Raw genomic sequence first — 1,300 nt, 5'->3', positions numbered from 1 at the left:
ATGTTGAGCAAAAATGTAATGTCAGCATGTACAAAGTAAGTATATACACACGCACACACACACACATACACGTTGTCTTGGTTGTAATTTGCCTGTGAGTTTTGTCCTTATTCACATTAGTTGCATATACCTATTGCTCAAAATCAGAACCTTTTTTTCCTAACTGCACAGTAACTTTAGGCATGTGCTAGTGCTGAGTGCATAAAAATACAGGGTGTAATATTCCCAGCCTCAGTTCAGTGCAAGGCCAACCTGCTTTTTCACTCATTTTTTGTGACAAAGTTTTCTCCCTGCGTTTGGATTCTCTTCTGGTTTGCCCTCTCTGTTTCAGCTGGTGACCCACGTGCTATTCTGACCGTGCTTTTCCCATGTCCTGAATTCCTTACCAGCTCCAGCTTGCAGTTGGAATTTCCTTTTCATAAGCCGTGCTAGTAGTGGTTCCTTCTGCATGACAGCCACAATTTGAATTTTTCCTGTGGCAGTAGAGCCTTTAAACTGCACATATGTTATGAACCCAGAACTCTAGGACAGAAGATGTTCCTGAAGACTTGAAGTGTCTACCATAGCACTGAAAAGTATGACTATGCTTATAAAGTTTATGGTGTAGATTTTAATGTTAACAGAAGCCTTAGAATAATTCTGGCTCCAGTAAACAGACCCTTTAATACTGAGAACACTTAAGTACATATCTGCATGCCTTTCTCTCATACTGCTCTACTAGATGAAGGTTATTGTAGTTTTCAGGGTTATCATTTCACAGTCTTTTTGCTATGCTCCTGGTTTCAATGAAGGTGCAAATCTATCTCATATGTGAGTCTTTCTGCCAAGCTTAAAGAAAAGAAATACAACTATGTATCTGCTTATAACACTTCAGAATTAGGAAAATTTTATAGTTTATAGCACATCAATGCTGTGAAGAACTGCACAGTGTGTTTCTTAAGTGACAGGTGTGATTATTATTATTATAAAGACTTTAAATGAACATTTTCTAGACAGCTCTAGCTCTCTGCACATCTTGCTTATGTTCAACTTCAACTCAGGTATCAGACATTTTGTTCTGAAAAGCTGACCTGCCTTATTTCTAAATAGAAAAGGTGCTTCAGCTTCCCAGTTGGTGAGGATGATGAATTCCATAGAACCTTTGTAGAGGCAGGAAAGATTTTGTATGTATGGAACTAGCATGCTGCTTCTGTAGCAGTGGGTACTGCCAGCTCCTGACCCTGACATGCTACAGAGCACTGTGTTTAAATACAGAGGGTACATTCAGACCAAGCAGATTTGTAGCTGTGCAGTGCTTTTT

General features: G+C 39.2%; 1 protein-coding gene across 1 annotated transcript in view; it reads left to right on the top strand.

Annotated features, from left to right (window-relative positions):
- LOC103800958 (chromosome unknown open reading frame, human C14orf159) overlaps positions 1-1,300 on the top strand; it is a 25,068-nt gene that overhangs the window by 3,478 nt on the left and 20,290 nt on the right. The window contains 1 exon segment of the mRNA XM_009073351.1: positions 1-35. This exon segment is cut by the window's left edge and continues 34 nt beyond it. Coding sequence (XP_009071599.1) covers positions 1-35 — 35 coding nt within the window.

This window comes from Acanthisitta chloris, unplaced genomic scaffold (assembly GCF_000695815.1).
Source record: "Acanthisitta chloris isolate BGI_N310 unplaced genomic scaffold, ASM69581v1 scaffold154, whole genome shotgun sequence".
NCBI classification, from domain to species: domain Eukaryota; kingdom Metazoa; phylum Chordata; class Aves; order Passeriformes; family Acanthisittidae; genus Acanthisitta; species Acanthisitta chloris.
Note: the sequence above shows the minus strand (reverse complement) of the source record. Positions and strands in the feature narration are given on the sequence as shown.